The 17,904-nt window shown below is 38.7% G+C and overlaps 1 protein-coding gene across 3 annotated transcripts; it reads left to right on the top strand.

Moving 5' to 3' along the window:
• Positions 1-68: 68 nt before the first annotated feature.
• On the top strand, positions 69-12,924 carry LOC121520336 (outer dense fiber protein 2-like). 3 transcript variants are annotated; one of them, XM_041803729.1, is made up of 17 exons: positions 69-198; positions 522-687; positions 799-925; positions 1,065-1,196; positions 3,188-3,262; positions 3,598-3,669; positions 3,755-3,871; positions 4,661-4,846; positions 4,927-5,036; positions 5,129-5,264; positions 5,357-5,467; positions 7,104-7,208; positions 7,990-8,148; positions 8,520-8,620; positions 11,188-11,350; positions 11,981-12,106; positions 12,203-12,924. In XM_041803729.1, exons 2-17 carry the CDS (start codon positions 533-535, stop codon positions 12,374-12,376), a joined length of 2,049 nt encoding a protein of 682 aa, XP_041659663.1. In that variant the 5' UTR covers positions 69-198; positions 522-532; the 3' UTR covers positions 12,377-12,924. The 3 variants fall into 3 exon arrangements, with proteins under 3 accessions (XP_041659663.1, XP_041659662.1, XP_041659664.1); XM_041803728.1 differs by having other exon boundaries at positions 1,065-1,217; XM_041803730.1 differs by lacking the exon at positions 7,990-8,148 and having other exon boundaries at positions 1,065-1,217.
• Positions 12,925-17,904: the final 4,980 nt, after the last annotated feature.

The raw sequence follows: 17,904 nt of genomic DNA, 5'->3' as shown, positions 1-17,904 counted from the left end.
GCTTTCTCGTGTTCATTGGCTGGTTTCAGAATTTATCAAATATCTCCCCGCCTACCTTCTGTGTAGAGAACCAGTCACCGGGAAGGAAGTCATTCGAGCGTCGTCACGTGACTCGTTGCTAACCAATCCAGTTGAACTTCCAGAAGGGAGCTCCTCAGTTTGGAGTAGCGTTGTTCGCAACGGACGCAAGGTGAAAGTGTAAGTGATATTTATGTTTTGAATGAAATTGTTTGTTGCGTACCATGATGTTTCAATTCTAATATTCTTGGCGTTAAGGTCAGCAGTTTTTCATTGAAGAAGGAGAACAAAGTGAGCTGTTTTTAATGTACCGTGAAGCTTAGCGGCCACTTATCCCGTGGCTGTCTGTTGCTATGGAGTAACCTCAGTTAGCTTGTATGGCATATTTTACTTTTAAATTTAATTATGATCACGGTTGGGTATACTTTGAGACAAGGCACAATTCAAAGTCCCAGCCTTTTTATTATGTTGCAATTTACGTTAACTTTATGTTGTTGTGTCAGAAATAGGAGGCATGTCTCCAGAGGATGACCTCCAGGGTCCCCCTCTTGGTTTCAGCTCTACCAGGGAGGATGGTACTCTGGGCTGTGATACCTCTCAGGAGCCAAGGGGAGCCAACAATGCCCACAACAGTCTCCAAACAAGAACCGCAGAGGCTGACATCATTCGGTGAGGTCTTACAACAATTAATATCTGATCATAAATCCTGATATGTGAGAACATCCTCACTGCAGCCAATCCTGAATGATTTAAAATGTTTCCATCTTTGTTTTCATTTAGCTGCGGAGATCTTGCTGTTGATGGAAAAGGCCATTTCCTGAAAATATTGATGGATGCAGAAACAGCTGCCAACTCTGCTGCCTTACAACTTGTGTCCTTTAAAGATGCTATGGAGGATGAATTTGCTGTATGTCTTTGAAATTTTACATACATCAAATTTGGTCTAATCCAGTACCAATACACTAAACACAAAAGCAAAATACCCACACTTAGAATTATTTTCTAAATTCATGACACATTAGTCTATTTTGTTGTTTCTCATTAAGGATTCAAGACATTCAGCCATCGACAAACGCAGAATTGCAAGGCAAAAAAGACTTTTGCTGGAGAAGTTGGATGACTTCAGAAGAATCAATAAATCTGTTAGACAGAAACTGAAACAGCTCCAAGATGCAGAGGTTGGTGAGAAACATTTTTTTGTGAGTATGCTCAGCAAAGTAAGTCACAGTAAATGATTCATATCTTCAAACACTTTTCAATATTAGACAAAAATAACCCAATTGAATACAAAACTGCAGTTTTAAATTATGATTTTATTTATTAAGGGAAAAAAACATCCAACCCTACCTGGCCTTGTGTGAAAAAGTAACTGCCCCCTAACTTAATAACTGGTTGTGCCGTCTTTAGCAGCACACAAGATGTTAGGGATAACTTATGAGTCTTTCACATCACTGTGGAGGAATTTTTGCCCACTCTTCTTTGCAGAATTGTTTTAATTCAGACACACTGGTGTGTTTTCCAGCATGAATGGCCTATTTAAGGTCATGCCACAGCATCTCAGTCAGATTTAAGTCAGAACTCTGACTAGGCCACTCCAAAACCTTAATTTTGTTTTTTAAGCGATTCAGGGTTGGACCTGCTGGTCTGTTTTGGATCATTGTCCTGCTGCATAACCCAAGTTAACTTGAGCTTGAGGTCACAAACTGATAGCTGGACATTCTCCTTCAGGATTTTCTGGTAGAGAGCAGAATTCATGGTTCCATCAATTACAGCAAGTCTTCCATTTCCTGACTAAGCAAAGCAGCCCCAAACCATTAAACTACCATCATCATATATGACTGTTGGTTTGATGCTCTTTTTATGAAATGCTGTTCATTTTTCACCAGATATAACAGGATGCACACCTTACAGAATATTTTTCCAAAAGTCTTGGGGATCATCAAGATGTTTTTTTTTTTTTTTTTTTTGGCAAATGTGAGATGAGCCGTTGTGTTCTTTTTGGTCAGCAGTGGTTACAGCCTTGGAACTCTCCCATGGATGCCATTTTTGCCCAGTCTCTTTTTTATTGTTGAATCATGAACACTGACCTTACTTGAGCCAAGTGGGGCCTGCAGTGCTTTAGGTGTTGTTCTGGGTTCTTTTGTGACCTCCCGGTCAAGTCGTCGTTGCACTCTTGGATTATTTTTGGTAGGCTGGCCACTTCTGGGAAGGTTCACCACCTTTCCAAGTTTTCTCCATTTGTGGATAATGGCTCTCACCATGACTCATTTGAGTCCAACAGTCTTGGAAAATGGCTTTGTAACCCTTTTCAGACTTAAAGATGTAAATGAATTTGTTTCATCTTTTCTCAGATTTCTTTAGGTGGCAGCATAATGTGTTGCTTTTTTGAAATCTTTTAGCATACTCTGTTTTGTCAGACAGGCTCTGTTCAAGTGATTTCTTTTCTTCAAAAGGTCTGGCAGTAATCAGGCCTGGGTGTGGCTAGTTAAATTGAACTCAGCTTTCAAAAAAATTTCGTCAATCACAGTTATCCATGATTTAACAAGGGGGGGTTATTATTTAAATCATCATATAAACACTGCATTTTGATTTTACTTAGGTTATCTTTGTTTAGTATTAAAATTTGTTTGATGAATAGAAATCAGAAAGGGGGGAAATACCTTTTCAAGACTGGAGATACCCTTTCATTGTATACATTGTAGAAAAAATGGAAGTCAATATCAGGATTTTTTTTTGGTTGTAGTAAGCAGTACTTGCAAGTTGGTTCAAATAGCACAATACACTGCCAATATTTGGTACAGAAATAGCGTGTTTGCAATCTAGCCAATGTTACATCCTTGTATCTGTCTGTTTGTAAGAAAAAGAAAACCAATATAACTTGGACACCAAGAGGACTCCAAAACTTTAGGCCAACTCACTAATCTGAGTGTACCCCCTGCTGCTCTCCGTCTTTCTCTTATGGCAGCATTGGGTTTGAATATGGCAGAATATTCATAGTTTTATATTTGGTAACTTAGATAATATCAGCCATGAAAGGACTGAGGATTTTATCATTTTAAAACACACTGTTTTGAAAAAGAATTGAAGTGATAGAAATTATCTTAACCTTGAAACGCTGATTTAAAGGTGTAAATGACTTGTAACTGATAACTGGCATCTTTCCATACAGGCTCAGCGAGTAAATGCAGACCGTCAAATTGACATTTTATTGAAGAAGATCTCTCAGGCTGAAAGTGAAAATAATGTGCGTATCTCATTACATTTATGTTGTGGCTGAAAGGAAACAGCTTGGTTTGTGTGTTTGAGAATCAGCCCACATCCTGGTAAAGATTTTCTCAGTAGAAAGGGTTAATCAGGGTTAATTATATCTTCTGAACACAGATTGAATTGGGAGATTTTTGGATAAATGTTCAGTCATGTAGCATAGCCACATTATGTCCCTAGTTAATATGCAAGTGAATATGAGCTATGAATATCTACTTTTTGATTATTTTTTTTTTATCTTGCATAAGAAATGAAAAATAATGCTTAATTACAGCCCTAAAGGATTTACTTGTTGCTTTTAATTCCTTGTTTTAGCATTTAAAAAGAGATTTGAGTGAGACAGAGAAAAGAGTTGAGGACCTGATGAATCAACGGAGAGAAGAGCAAGTAAGCAAAGAAGTTTTGTTTAACATGTTTTAATAGACCTTTAAGCTGATTTATTTTAAGTATTTCTCTATAATTCTCTTCTTAGGCGAACATGAAGAGTGCAGTTCACATGACCAAGTCTGTGGAGGCGACACGTGCTCACCTGCAGGGACAGCTACGCAACAAGGAGGCTGAAAACAATCGCTTGACTGTGCAGCTACGGGTAAAAAAAATAAGACATTTTTAGGACTATCTACATTTACTGCTTGATAGAATTTACCCTGAAAATGTTCCTTCTCTAAGTTATTTTGTGGAGGAAGATCTGGTTTGGGTGTGAAGAGTAATACTTTTTATCACCATAATCAACCAGTTTCTTCTGATGTCGAAACAGCAAAGATTCAGTGGGGATATAAAATAGAAAGCTGTATTGCAATTTAGTTAATAACAAAATTGGGAAAGTTGTTTAGTGCACAGCATTCATGCATCCGTGTTCCAATAAAGTTAAAACCTTTACACTGCACTGTCAGTTTTGTACTGCATTGCAGACAAAATTAAAATAACTAGCAATAGGATATATACAATATATATTGCACAGGTAGAAAATCCAAGAATGTATTGCATTATGAATATTGTGCAAAACCAAAGTCCTGTTGGTCCTGGCGACTTACAGGACATTGCACCAGGATCCACAAAAATACAGAACAAATAAGAAAGAAGCACCAACAGGGAGAGACATGAGCTGCTCTGTCAGTCTTTGCCACTATTTTTGAAAACGAGGCCAGTAAATAGTGGAAAAATAAGCAAATACAAGGAAAAAGAACCAAACTGGCATTTAGATTAATGGAAACAATTCAAAAAGCAAAACAACACCAGTAAGGTAAAAATCAAATTACCTGCAATCACTGCTAACCTCTGTGTGTTCCCCAAAGAGAACAAAATTGCATTCTTCAGGATATTATGAAGGGAAGTTGTTGCATTGAACCGTATCTTTATAGATGTACTTTATTTCCAGACTTTGGAGAGAACTCTGACACAACAAAAAATGGAGTTGGATGAGCTGAAAAGCTCCATCACCCCCATGACTGAGAAGGCAGCACAAGACAAAGAATCTCTGAAAAAAGCCACCAGAGCTCAGAAACTGAGAGCTGAAAGATTTGAAGCAGCGATCGAGAAATGCTATGAACAACTGAAGGAAAAGGTAGAAAGTCACACTTTACTTTTGGTTATTAAAATTGTCTGTTAGGGGTTTGTTCTTGACTTTTATTTGTTTGGATTTAGGATGTCCAACTGGCCAATGCTCGTTCAGAGAGAGACTCAAGGAGAAAACAAAAAGAGCAGCTGACAGATGAGAACGCTAAACTTTCAGCTCATATAGAGTTGTTAAAAAGGTCTGTCATTTCTTTTCTCTTTTACACACGCCTCTTTTAACTGTAGAAATCAGTTTTCACTAATGAACTTTAAATGCTTGTTATCAATTTAGCCAAACTGCAGAGCTGACAGCGAGGCTGCAGAAAGAGAAGGATGAGCTCCACGCTGCTAATGAAGTTGTGATGCAACGCATTGAAAAACTCAGCGCTGAAAATGGCGACCTCAGCTTCAATAATGCATCACTCAAGGTACATCCTGTCAGGCGGCTGACATGCAAGAATCGTTAATGTAAACAGCACCAAAATGTTGATGCATAGATATGTTATCTTTTTGATTTTAGGCATCAGTGGCTCAGCTTGAGCAGCAGCTGGCCGAGGCCGAGTCTGCCCTCATAGAGGAGAAGATAGTATCTCAGGAGATGAAACATCAAACAGAAAAGCACCAATTTCAGGTTGACATCTGTTCATTTTTCTCTTTCCCTCTTTTCCTTTGATATAATTTTTAGAGCTAAGACTGGATGGTGAGGTTAGGCACATGTTTTACAGTTGACCACACCTTATTGAAACAACACACTTAATGGATATTAATGGAAAGCCAACACTGTACTACGTTAAAAACAGCATGGCAAATTGAAGACTACACAATTTCTTGTGTAATTTAGGTGTTTGAGACCATTTTCTGACTAGACAAAACATTCAGCATGTTTACACGCTTTTTATAACCAATTTACTGTTTTTTGGCCAGACGTACACACCTGCATTAGATAATGTTTTTGGAGATGGATTTACTCTACCTATATACACCTCAATAGGTCTTAATGTGAATGTGCAATCAGCTCATGCTCCACAGCCTTTGTGCTAGGCTTTGAAATCAAATAGTATGAATGCTGAACATAGCAGGAGCTGTGTTTGTTGTCTCCTTGAGCTAGGGGGATACAGAGAATCATGTTTGTGCCAAAAGTAAAGCATGGGGCTCAAACAAAAAGCACAGAGCTATCCATGTTTTGGCAATCGGAAAGACAAGTGGTTAGAAGAATAAGGTCTAAGAATAACTAGCTGAAAGGGGGCATGTCGCCACCTGGTGTAAAAGAGTCAGACCCCTTTCACTTTTATTTTTCTTATGTTGCAGCCCGATACTACAGTCCAGAAAAAACATTTTTATTCTCATTTATCTACACTCAGTACCCTATCATGACAAGGTGGCAACATAATTCTAGAATATTGTAAGTTAATCAAAAATTTAAAACTGAAATCTCACATTGACATAAGCAAAAACACTTGAAATTTAGCTCAGTTTCCTCCCATTTCTCTTGATCTTTACTGAGATGATTCTACACCTTTATTGGAGTTCACCTGTGGTAAATTAAATTGATTGGACATGATTTGAAAAGGCACACACCTCTCTACAGAAGGCCTCTCAGCTGACAATGCATATCAGAGCAAAAACCAAGCCATGCGGTCAAAGGAAATCCCAGCAGAGCTCAGAGACAGGATTGTTGCAAGGCACAGATCTGGGGAAGGCTACAAAAAAATCTGCTGCACTGAAAGTTCCCAAGAGCACAATGGCCTCCATAATTCTGAAATAGAAGAAGTTTAGTGCATGCTAAGAAAGAGAGGTGTTTTAATGTTTAAAAGGTGCTTTGAGTGCTGTGTAGAAAGAAATTACAATCTAGTAATTTTTACCAGTATATTCTAAACATTCTTTAGACTTCCAAATTTAACTCTGAAGTTAGCCCATTAAAGGAGGGAATCCAAAAAATATTATAATAAATTATCCATGTCCAGGCACTCAGGATGGTTTAAAAAATATAAAGGGCTGTAATTTATGAGGCTATAAACATTCAAAATACACCAACACGTCAGCTTGCACCTTCTTCAAGGAGAAGACCCTGAAAACCCAGAAGAAGTATTTTAATTTTTATATGCTTAGTCTTACAAATTTTTAAAGTATTCCCTTCCCTGGTGGATTGAGTGATACCAGAGGTGCTCCTGCTTCTAATTGTCTGAATGTAGTCTAGATAGCTGGAACAGTCTTGGTAGATGGAAGTTTTTACTTGTAGAGTAACATAGCAGGTTTCTCATCTGCAGGCTGCAGAACTTCAAGCTGAGGTTGACGATCTGAGGACCAAATATGCAAATCTCTTGCGAGAGACGGAGAGAAGAAGAGATGGAAAAGATGCAGAAGTTGACAAGGTAAGCACTTGTCTCTATAAAGAAGAACTCTTTCTATTAGATGAAAATATTTAGGTAGGTGCTTTATTTTCAATAATGAATTTGACTGTTTATTGGTGTTCCATGTATGCACTAAAGTTCTGAAAATCCGACCAAAGTTTCAGGGTGAGCATAGCATGTGAATAAAAATGAACACATTTTTCATCCAAACTGTACCTACAATTTTTTCCTGCAAGTTTTTACTAAAATAGCTGTGTGAGGTCACACTGAACCAATGTAACAAACACACCAGGAGTATACTGGGAAATCCAACTTAAATGACCAGTCAGGGGTAATAGCATTTGCATCCAGTGCATTCTTTTTGCATGTAATAAAGCTACTCTTCTCACCACAATGTTCAATACCACTCATAAAACATTTACATAAAGGCAAGAAATTGTCGTTATACTGTTGTACCCTGTCCTGCTTCTTCTTCCATCCACCAGGAAACACCTGATGCTAGAGACTTGTGAAAAAGCAATTCAGGAAGATTTTCTTCAAGTGCATTTTGACAAGTCAGGCTGTTGATTCTCTTATTCAACTGCCCAACATTTGTTTCACCTGGCTCTCCTATCTCCAAACATCTTACTATAATTCACATAGCAGTAAACTGCAGCAAACCACTGATGAATCTCATTTTAAGGATGAATCATAGCACAATATGTATGTCTAAAGGCATGTTTTAAGAGCAGTGTCACATTTTATGGTTTATATTTTGTTTATTCTCCACATCCAACTTCCTCTGCGATCCTTTGGAGCCCAGGTAAGACGAGAGCTGCAGGGGCGTGTGGATGAGCTGAAGCCTTTTCCTGAGTTGCTGAACTCAGCTGAGAAGAGTCTCTTCGAGTGCCAGGAGAACCTGCGACGCTCAGAGAGGAGGTGCTCAGAAAAGTCAGAGTCTGTTAGGCAGCTGCAGGCTAAGGTGTGCAACATGATGGTCAGAGAATGTAAAAGTGTTGTTTTCCTTCATCTGACCACTAGGTGGTAGTGAAACCCCTTGTGTTATTACATGTCTTGTTTTGGTCCTGCAGTGAGATATTTGGTGTTTTTGCAGAGAGATTGTCTGATTGCAGTGGAATGAGTTAACCTGCAGACCCATTTATAGATATGTTTTGTGCTGTGAGAGTCCTTGTCAGTCATCAATATGGTTCAACGGTTGTTGATGATATGTTGCCTTGAAAACTACTCATTTTGTGTTCCCTAGACTGTGATCTACACAGTTTTGCATGAGCCTCGTTTTCTTTATTCACTCATGACCAGGGGAGGTGATTCTGAATTTTTACTCCTGAACAGATGGAGAGTCAAACCGAACTGCTGTCGTCCTCTGTGGAAATGAAGGAGTCCGTTCGTGAGGCCAATTTACAGCTACAAGAGAGAGTGATTACTGTCCAAAAGTAAGACTTCTTCATGTCTCTGGTCCAGTGTTAATTTTATCAGTTATGCATTTCAGTTTTTGTCTCATGTCAGGCACTTTCAATTTTCAAAACTTTAGTTTTAGTTTACAAAAAACTCAAAAACTAGGGCTGTCAGGATTAATTTCATTGACTGTGATTAGAGCCCAACCGATTGATTGGCGGGCCGATTATAGCGTATCACAGATTAATCTACATTGGCCAATATGTAGCCAATATATTAACTTTTTTGCTGCGCGGGGATTTTCTAGATCTGCTTCTGTGTGTCCCTGCTGAACTCAGCCTGAGTGCCTGGCCCCTCACCCTCACACACAAGCAGCTCTCTCTCCCCCACTTAGGCCCTGTCTACACGGAAACGAATTCAGGAGGATACTCAAATGTTTTTTTTATCGTATCAGCATTTAATCCACACAGAAATGGCGTTTTGGGTGACTGTAAACAATACTTTTTGAAAACGGGTCCCAGAGAGCATAAATCCGTAAACTACCAGCTCTTCTCCGTGTGTGCTATCTGCACCTTTCTTGAAATGAACATCACATGCAGTGTAGCTCTCTGAAGACACCTGTGCTGGGCCGACCAAACCAAACATGGCAGACTACAGGGTTGTGTTCGTGCTGCAGAAGCTACTGAGCTTGTTATGGCTTTTACAGCAAAATCTGATGCTCCTTTACCACCACTGCGAAATACATACACCATATGTTCTTAAATCCAACGCGGAGAACAACCAGAAGGGCATCTAGAAGAAAGTTTGTGTCAGTTTTCTGTGAGCTTCTTCTTCTCTTTTAGTGCATTTCCCTGGCAGCAATACAGCGCAATGTACAGACTTGGCATATGCACTACCGCGTTTTCAGTCGTTTAAGTTGCATCTTTGCGAAATAAAGATAAATGCAACTGTTAATTCACATGCCCACCATCATCTAATAAAGACTATTATACAGCATTTTAACATTGTTCAGGTTGTATCTTTGTGAAATAAACAAAGATAAATGCAACTGTTAAATTAGTATATATCCTGTGTATATCAATATTCTTATTTCATATTTCGGCCGATATATCGGTTATCGGCCAATATATCGGATATCGGCTTGTTTTAAGCCCCCAATATCGGTATTGGCATCAGCCCCAAAAAAACCCATATCGGTTGGGCTCTAATTGTGCTATATAAAACGCCATGATTGGTGCACTCAGTGTTCTTGATCAGGATTAATTGTCCCTCTCAGCACACTTTGGTTATGCCACTGCAGTGTCTCCCTGCAACTGCAGGGATGTAAAATAAGCCTACTATTACTCCTTTAATTCTCATTTCACGTAAAAAAGAAAAAAAAAACCCTCACAGACTGTGGACAAGTCAAAAGTCATCCACACACTGTCTTACTAAACAATTACCATGTAACTATTCACTTATTTTCTTTGACATCCGTAACAAGCTCGTTTTTCCATGGTTCAGTTCATGTTGAAACCTTCGATCTACCTATAAAAGCAGGTCTGATTCCACACAGGAAGTCAAATTTAAAATGAAATGAGAAGGATGCAGTTAATCACAATTAACTACAGAAATTTCGAAATTATTATTGTGATTAGAATTTGTAAGCTTTCGCCAGCCCTATCAAAAACATTTTAGTCCAGTTGTAGTAAATAAAAAGTCCTCACATTTTAGTCTATACTTTTAGTCAAAACAATTATTTTCCATCCATTGTCTATGCCGCTTATCCTGTTGGGAATCACAGGGGGCTGGAGCCTATCCCAGCTGTCATTGGGCGAGAGGCAGGATACACTGGGCTGACATATAGAGACAGACAACCAGACACGCTTACACTCACACTTAGAGTGATCAGTCAGCCTAACAAGCATGTCTTTGGTGGAACTCGGAGTACTCAGAGAGAACCCACGCATGCACAGGGAGAACATGCAAAAACAAAGGCTCAGACCAGGAAGCCATCCAGGAACCTTCCTGCTGTGAGGCAACAGCGCTAACCCCCTTATGCCACTGTGCAGCCCACAATAATTTTCTTTGAACTAATTAACTCAAAGTATAAAATTAATTTAGTCATTTTCAATACTTTAAGTAACTTTGGTCATATGTTTGTAAGCCCTGCGACTGACTGGCTACCAGTCCAGAGTGTACCCAGCCCTAGGACAGCTGGAATAGGCTTCAGCCCCCCCTGCTACACCAAAATGGGACAAGTGGGGTAGAAAATTGATGGATGGATAGATATATGTTGAATGCTCTGTAACAATCTTTGCTCTTGTTTTTACTGATTATAAGCACAGTAGAGAAATATGAACTTTGAATGTCCTCAGTCAAGTACTAACATTTTAGTGTTTTTTTTTACGTCTCCTTGACAAAAGCTGAACTTACTTTTTTTTTTTTTTTTTAGAGTTTCTATCATCAAAGATCTGTTTTTTTTTTAGCTAGTTTAAGTCTTGTCGACCTTGTAGAAAAAAAGTAGTGGTGTTACATTTTTAAGTCACAGTTTTAGTTGATGAAATTAAAATGTTCTGGTCCTAATATTTTTTTGTTCAGTTAAAAATACAACATGTGTTTGTAGGCAAATTGAGAAGCTGCAGCAGGAGAACCTGGAGCTGGTCCGGAGACTTGCTGCTCAGGAAGAAGCGCTAAGCTACAGTAACCGTCAGCTGGACCAGCGCTCGTCAGAGTGTCAGGCTCTTAGCCGGCAGCTGGAGACGGCTTTATCAGACGTTAGACAGCAGGTACAACTCTGAAAAATACTGCAAAATTGTGTCAATGCATCAATCAATCTTTGTTTGTAAAGCGCCAATTCATAACTAATTTAAAGACACTTTACAAAGAGGGCAGGTCTAGACCGTGCTCTCTGTTTTGGCCTTTTATAATAAAGACCCGGGCTTATTATCATGCGCACAGCACCAGCAGTGTTTAGCCCTGTAACGCTGGCAAAAACTCTTCCTTTAAGAGGCAGGAACCTTGAGTAGAACCATGCGCTGGGGTTCGAATGGGATAGTAGGAGTAGTAGGGGTGGAGAAAAGCAGCCAATCAGCAGCTAAAACCAGTACAAATATAAAAACTACTCTCTATAACAAGTTTTCTTTTGCTTCTTAATGTAAAAAAATAATTAGTAGCAGCTTGGTATGCAGCAGACTGCTGTAGATCCTGATATAAGAACCTTTTTGTTTCAAATATGAGATGTTTTGTAGATTGGGAATCATTTGAATCTAATAATGAACCCCAGAAATGAAATCAAATTCAAAGGATATTGAAAGATCTGCAGGCACACTCATCATTATGTATCCAAAGGTATATTCATAATTTCTTTTATACTAGATGAAATCCAAGCTAATATGTTTGACTTGACTGCCTTTTAGATCAACAAGGTAAAAGACAAAGCTGTCTCCAGAGAGGAGGTCCTTCAGACCAGAATCGTGGAGCTAGAAGCTGAAAAGAGCAGAAGAGACAATGAACTGCGGCTCCTTCGCCAGAAAAAGATCTCTGTGAGTGTTTGCAGCTTTTCTCAACCACATGAAGTGAAACAACAGTCCTATACATTAATGATGAATGTATTGTTTTGCCTGTATCTGAATCTCCAGGCAGAGAAACAGTTTGAGACGCGTCTGAAGGACCTGCAGCTCAGCCTCGACCAATCAGAGAGCCACAAACAAAGCATTCAGAACTACGTGGATTTTCTGAAAAACTCTTACACCTCAATGTTTGATGAGGGACTGCAAACAACAACATTTGGATCATCATATTTTCTAAAGTAATCAAGGACTTGTGCTGTCCTTTTTATATTTATTTATTTATTGTTAATTTGATTTTTTATGGTTTTTAAAAATGAGGGTTTAAATTGTGCATTAGATGGTGTGGGACTGTTTTTTGACATTTGCTACAACTGTTTGCTCAAACTTTTGGAGATTTTTACTAGTTGTCAGGAAGATCTGCTGTAGTTTGAGAGGTTAGATGCTTGCTTGCTCTTGTCTAAAGAGTATTTAGTACTACTGAGTCTTATTGCTATACGGTGAGTAAAAAGCTACATACATTTTTGACTTGTTTACATTTTTTTCAGGTTGTGAGTTGACTGAGACTCTGAATTGGACTGTGAATTATGACTGAGTTCTGATTGTAAACATTAAGCTTTTGCACATAATTATTCTAGTAAAATAGCATTAATAATCTTTGCAACACCTAAACAATGTATAGATGATCTGCTTGTTGTAAGGGCTGTTAAAGGAAAATGTTAGAGATGAATGTGAATTTGTGATTAATGCAACTTTACAAACATAAATTTTCTCACATCACCTTAAACTGTGAATACTTTGTTTTTTTCTGACTTGTCAGATAAAACACTGAATCAAAAGGTGGTTTCTGGTGCCTGTTTTTCAACAGTTTTTTACTAATTTCTTCTATTTAATTACTACAGGTTTCAACCACACACAGAATCGGTTTTAAGCTGGATGTGCCACGAGGTGGAACTAACATTAGCCATCTTTTCCTCCCAGCATGTCTCTTAATGCACGGTGGGCTTCGATTATATCAACAACTGGTCTAGCCTCAGTGCCCACCATCACCTCAATAAGAGATTGTGACCCAAATTCCAGCAAATTTGAATCACTTGAATTTATGTTAAGACAAAATTTGCAGCTTAGGCCTCAGATGAAACAAAGTGTAGTTGAATAAAGAGACAGGATAAAACAGATGTGTTTAAAAAACAGAATCTGTTGGAAAACATGCATACATGCCTTTGACGCTATTTCCCATACATACATTTGGTCATTTTCATAAAGATCTTGAGATATTACTAGATCTTACTAGAGAACTAGCCTAGATATCCCAAAATGATGCAACAAATAACATGGGTTCTCGAGAATCCTTCCAATATGTCCTAAAATCCAGTGTACAAGCTACACTGGTACTATCTATTCAGTCTAAAAAGTTGGCTGCAGCTTATATAGTGCATTTAGAAAGGGTCTGAATACGCATAAGGTTTCTTTTTTTTTTTTATTTGCAAAACAATCTAAAATTCTCTTTTTACTTTGTCATGATAAGGTACTGAGTGTTTATTAATGAGAATAAAATATTTTTTGGACTACAGTATCAACATAAGAGGACTGAAAAAAGTGAAGGGGGCTGAATACTTTAGGAAAGCACTTTATACCAGGGCAACTTGTATACCAGTATAAAGTGCACATCATAATTTTGCATACAGCTGCCACTGTTGCAATCAAAATTCATCCCATTCACCTTGTATTGCAAACGGCCATGTTACTGTGCTGGAATGCATGATGCCACGACCAAACTGATGAGGTTTAGCACCACTTTTTAACCGCTTTTGTCCCTCGTTAGTTTATAATTATGCTTTTAAAAGTTTACAGTTAGTGATGCAAATTGCCAGTGAGTTGACTGGAAACACTCCTCAGTGAAGACAACAGATGATAAAGTAGTTGTAGTAAGGTAGAGCAACTCATGGGTTGTGTCTGTCTCACAGTTCTGTGTCTGACAAAAACAGAACTAACAGAGGGACACAGATGCACATGCAAAACTGCACATTGTAGAGTGGAGATTTCAGATACCACGCCAGGATGGAGTACAATAACATACGCTTACAGCTACCATATATCATAGACTTTTTGACTCAATTTCTTTTCTAGGCATCCATTCACAACTGACTTCTAGGTCTCTACCCACCAGTTGTGAACTCCTGAATTACATTATAATCTCTGTGCATCAGGCTTCAAATCAAATAAAGTGTTTGCCCATATTTTAAACAATACATGCTCTGAATAGTAGAGGCAATTATGACTTCCACATATTCTATTGGTCCACCCAGCCGTATTAACCCCTTAAAGCCTGAAAACATAAATAATAGCCAGAAAATTCTAATTTTTTGAATTGAAATGTTCATTTAACTTTCTACTGAAATTTTAAAAAATCAAAATTTCCATAAAATTTAACAATTATATTTTTAGTATCTCATTTTATTTATTAGGTGTTTTTGGTAACTGATAATCCACTTGAGGGCATTTTTATCATTTATCAGATTATATTTAAAAAAAAAAATTGAGTAATTTATTGAGCATATTGATTAGATAGAGGTATCATAAAGTATGTATCAAATATGCGCCAACAGGCGTTAAGGGGTTAAGTTTCTGAGATTTTTTATGCACTCCACTTGAACTAACCTCCAGCTCCACTACCATTTAATCATGAATCCACCATGTCTGAGGTTAATGATGGGAATTTAGGAATAAAAGGTGACGAGATGATCTCATGTTACTAATATCCTATTGATGCTTAAGTCCAACATGTCTGTGTCTGTAGAGATGTAGAAACTGTGATAATTATCATTTAATTTGTTTATGCTCTGAATCCCAGCTGGACTGATATCAATGACGCTGATCGATTGTTCAGCTGTCAGAAGAGATTATTATACCTGCAGGGTTTCAAACATAGTAACTAAAATACCTGAACCTCTGGGCTGTTCCCGAACCACTTAAAACTCTGCTGCTGGTTTGTTCTTGTACTTTTAAAATTAAGTATTTTAAAAAGAGTGCAAGTATCCACTCTAGCATGACTTTAAAAAGCTGAACTTGTTCTGAACGTTTTGTTCTTTTGTAGTTTCTTTGTGGTCTCTTTCTGTATCTATGGTAATAAACTTCTCTGTGAGTCCAGACCTGCGTCCAGACTCTGATGTGGTCTCACTGTGGACAGACTCCCTCTGGGTGAGCCGTGCTCCTCTCAAGTTCTCAGACACAAAGCTCTATTGTGCTCTCTGTCAGGGGATGGAAGCATTTCATCTCTGTGTGCGTCAGTGTTCTTGTTTTTCCTTGTTTCTTTTTTCTCTTGCTCTCGCCCTTTTACGTAACTTTTCTGATCAAGCTTGGGGGATTTGTTTTCTCTGCTTACACGCTAACATGTCACTTTTGACAACTTGGGCTGGATCCAGAATCAACACCATGGTGGACATTCAGACTTTTTCAGGTCAGATGAACCAGATGCCCCACTTTGCCCCACTTGTAAAGCAGTCACAAACCGATGATAACCAGTTGCTAGAAATATCACCAGGCTATTATATGCCCCCACAAAGTACACAACTGCCAGACTGAAAAAGGCTGTGGTGATTAAGAAGAAACACTGGGGTGGATTGTTTTGTGCTGTGATTTATAGAGACTTAATAATCAAAGGCTGAACAATGAACTTAACCTTTGACTGTAGAAACTAAATCTCTATCTTTGAGTCAGAGTAGACATTTGTGCAACGTTTGAAGAAGATCCCTCAAAGCTTTCTTGAGATAGTGCCTTCACAAGAAAGAGATTAATATTAGATCAGTGGTATTGATCTTTGACCTATGGCCTTGAATATCTAATGAGCGTATCCTTGAGTCAGAGTGGATGTTGGTGCAAAGCTTGAAGGAAATACTTCAAACAGTCCAGAGATACTGCTTTCATACGAAATGGATAAACGTGTGGACAGTTTAGCTTGAACTTTCACCTCCAAAATCAAATCAACCATTTGCACTAAGATGAAGTGTCAACAGTCGATCTGCTTCTGTTTTCTTCTTCTCCCTCTTTATGACAGTAGACACCTTAACAGCAAGTTATGAACAGACATTTGGTGATTTTAATCAAAAGTTGGCAGCTATTTTCACTCACTTTTGAATACATTCAACTTGTATTTCATGTTAACATTATTTGCTTCAATAAACTAAAATTATTTTGCCTTTTTCTTTGTTTATATGTGTGATGTGGCTAGCAGAAACTAATGTGCTAGCAAGCTAACAGTTGTGAATGACTGAAAGGTGATGCATTCACATTAGCACATGAATGGTCAAGAGAGGCTAGAGCTTCTGGCTCATGCCCCTGTCTTTAAAAAACTGAAGAAACCTTTAGGATGAAAGGTGAAATGTCTTCAAGAACTTCGGCTATACCCAGTTGCCCCCTTGATAGAGACTTGGACATGCTAACAGCACAACATACGCTACACCACCAATATGGTGCTCAGTGAGGGTGCAAAGGTGCCATTATTTCACACTCGGTTCTTCTAAGTTTTGAGTATGCCAGTAGTAAATGTTAAATGGACTTGAGCTTCGATAGCGATTTTCTAGTCATCTGACTACTCAATGCGCTTTCACACCCATCCATTCACACCACATTGACAGACTGATGGTAAAGGATGCTGTGGAGAATTTTCCATCAGTATTAGCTAATCCAATCCAAACTCATCCATATCATTTACATGCCACTGGCAGAGTAATGGGAGCAAATTGGGGTTAAGTGTCTTGCCCTGGGACACATCGGCATATGACTGCACAAGCTGGGGAACAAACGAAAACCTTCTGATTGCAAGTTAACCAACCTTACCTGCTGAGCCACAGTCAACTAACTCTACCTAATGAGCCACAGTTGACCAACTCTACCTGCTGAGCCACAGTTGACCAACTCTACCTAATGAGCCACAGTTGACCAACTCTACCTAATGAGCCACAGTTGACCAACTCTACCTAATGAGCCACAGTTGACCAACTCTACCTGCTGAGCCACAGTCAACTAACTCTACCTGCTGAGCCACAGTTGACCAACTCTACCTGCTGAGCCACAGTTGACCAACTCTACCTAATGAGCCACAGTTGACCAACTCTACCTGCTGAGCCACAGTTGACCAACTCTACCTCCTGAGCCACAGTTGACCAACTCTACCTGCTGAGCCACAGTTGACCAACTCTACCTAATGAGCCACAGTTGACCAACTCTACCTGCTGAGCCACAGTTGACCAACTCTACCTGCTGAGCCACAGTTGACCAACTCTACCTGCTGAGCCACAGTTTACAGACTCTACCTGATGAGCAACAGTTGACCAACTCTACCTGCTGAGCCACAGTTGACTGACTACCTGAGTTATAGTCGACTGACGCTACCTAATGAGCCAAAGTAGACCGACTCTACCAGCTGAGTAGTATGTGATTTGTGACATACTGCTCTCAGAGTCAGAGTAGACATTTGTGTAGTTTCTGTTTGTATACCTTAAATAATTCTTTAGATATCATTTCCACAAGCAAGGGATAAACATAAGGCAACATAACTTTAACATATGACACCCAAAACTAATTAGCTCATCCTTGAGTCAGAGTGGACATTTTAAGGAGAAAAATGCCCTTTTGAGATATTGGTTTTAATATGCCTCCTAGGGGTTTTAAATTTGTTTTACAATGAATACTGACAACTTTGCATGGTCAGAAAAGTAAAAGAAGTTTTCAGTGACAACAACAATTTGTTTATAACAATTTCATATGCCTTT

Source organism: Cheilinus undulatus, linkage group 13, assembly GCF_018320785.1.
Source record: "Cheilinus undulatus linkage group 13, ASM1832078v1, whole genome shotgun sequence".
NCBI lineage: Eukaryota > Metazoa > Chordata > Actinopteri > Labriformes > Labridae > Cheilinus > Cheilinus undulatus.
This window is presented reverse-complemented; position numbering and strand designations above follow the sequence as displayed.

What these genes read in the sequence shown, in the direction of transcription:
- LOC121520336 (XM_041803728.1), top strand. Translation starts at nt 533, where the DNA reads ATGTCTCCAGAGGATGACCTCCAGGGTCCCCCTCTTGGTTTCAGCTCT. An exon ending in AGGCTGAAAGTGAAAATAAT is followed by an intron (nt 3,263 to 3,597) that starts GTGCGTATCTCA and finishes TCCTTGTTTTAG; the next exon opens with CATTTAAAAAGAGATTTGAG. An exon ending in TTAGGCAGCTGCAGGCTAAG is followed by an intron (nt 8,149 to 8,519) that starts GTGTGCAACATG and finishes ACTCCTGAACAG; the next exon opens with ATGGAGAGTCAAACCGAACT.